A 1,625-nucleotide genomic window follows, 5' to 3' on the forward strand; every position below is an offset into this window, starting at 1 on the left:
AAAGTTAACAGTAGCATGACAGCTCTCCGTAGCAGTGCTCGTTCGGCCGTTACATTGCACTTTCGGATCACCTATAATAGACTGTTCTCCGATCTTCCGCCCAACCTGGCTATGTGATGTGGCACCTCTGATGTGGCACCTCATATGATATGGCGACTTAACAACAACAAAGCATTTCCCTTGAGTGACTATCAATAAGAGCGCTAACTTGGGCATGTGAGGTTCAAATTGCCATGAACATTCCGTTGAATGCGAATCCTGCATCGTGCGAACTCAGTGTGAATTCGATGAGAAACCATTTGTGAGGTTCGGCAGCGCCGAGGTAGTACTATCGACTCTGGTAAGTCCGCCTCACAAGTAGGTGGCACCTACTAGGTGCCTTTTCCCATGATCGAACATCATCGACGGAGGTTTTCGCTGCACGCCCTGAGAGACGGGCAATCCGGTAGCTCGAGCGGGACGGAATTTCCTTTGCATTTCGCTGTTGAGCACTCGCCGAGTATGCGCCACTGGTTGTAACTCTGATTTGTCGGAGCAGTTGACTTCGTCCTTTGCTCGATCGATCTATGGGGCTCTATCGGAGCCTTCTAGTGGAAGGCTTGGAAACACAATAGTGGCCTTCCGCTTTGATCACGCCTATTCAGCGTCGGACGTTATCTTCCAAATGTCGGCTAAGCAACTCGTCATCAGTGCGGCATCTGCTGCCGTTATGTTATCGAGTCTGATCCCCTGCAACGCAGTCAGAGCCGCTGTCCAATCCGCCTCCGCTGGGGAGCTCAGCGTAAGGAAATATGTGGTCACATTAAGATGGTCATCTGGAGGGCAAACCCCTCTCAAGGACCAAGGGCGCTCATAAGCTGCTTGCCTTTCAGGATTATCCTCCTACGAGATATGCAACCTTTGACGAAAGGAAAAATGCTCTCCATTGCGGTTATGATAATCGCAAGAAGAACCGTGATGACTCGGCAGCATTGGACTTCTACATCGTTGGCAACGGCGTGCAAACTGGGGCGATTACTTGTCCCAAGGCAGGAAAGTATCCGGCGTTCCGGACATCGTAGGATAGTTGTGAAAGCCGACACCGACGTTGACGTTTGCAGTTCAGATATCTAGGCTCGCCTACTCTCAAGATGTACAACCCCCACATTGTAGGGAGCGGCGCATATTTCTCTCTAGCTCAGCCGACTACCGAGGTCACTTATCTGGATCCTCTAAGGAACATTCAGCTATCCCCTCCCAGTCCTCGTGCGAAGGATGAATCTCCAGCAAAGAATAGGCAGAGACAATGCCTCAACGCGATTCAGACGATCAAGCGTGGATTCGGTGGAAGCTTCAGAGCTCTGTGCGATAAGCATCATGATGTCTCCGTAACGGCTATCAACACTGCACGAGCCGATGAGTTGAATGTCACAGTCTAAAGTTGGAGGAGACATTTGTATTTCCCAGCCAAACTCTATTGAGGCGCCGACTCGCGAATAATGAATAACAACTTTATCAACCTCTCCTCATTTTACCTCGTTGTCGATTCACGAAATTATACCAACATGCTATGCGTAGTATGTTTTATGAAGATCGTTGTTGCTGTTGCTGTGATGTGGAGATTTGCATTGTGATAAGGCCGCTCT

The 1,625-nt window shown here is 49.5% G+C and overlaps 1 protein-coding gene across 1 annotated transcript; it reads left to right on the top strand.

Annotated features, from left to right (window-relative positions):
* Window positions 1-664: 664 nt before the first annotated feature.
* Pmar_PMAR004234 (hypothetical protein) lies at window positions 665-1,418 on the top strand (the record flags this gene model as incomplete). Its single annotated transcript, XM_002768596.1, has 3 exons — window positions 665-781; window positions 873-1,057; window positions 1,106-1,418. 3 exons carry the CDS (start codon window positions 665-667, stop codon window positions 1,416-1,418), a joined length of 615 nt encoding a protein of 204 aa, XP_002768642.1.
* Window positions 1,419-1,625: the final 207 nt, after the last annotated feature.

This window comes from Perkinsus marinus (genome assembly GCF_000006405.1).
Source record: "Perkinsus marinus ATCC 50983 genomic scaffold scf_1104296967842, whole genome shotgun sequence".
NCBI classification, from domain to species: Eukaryota; Perkinsozoa; order Perkinsida; family Perkinsidae; genus Perkinsus; species Perkinsus marinus.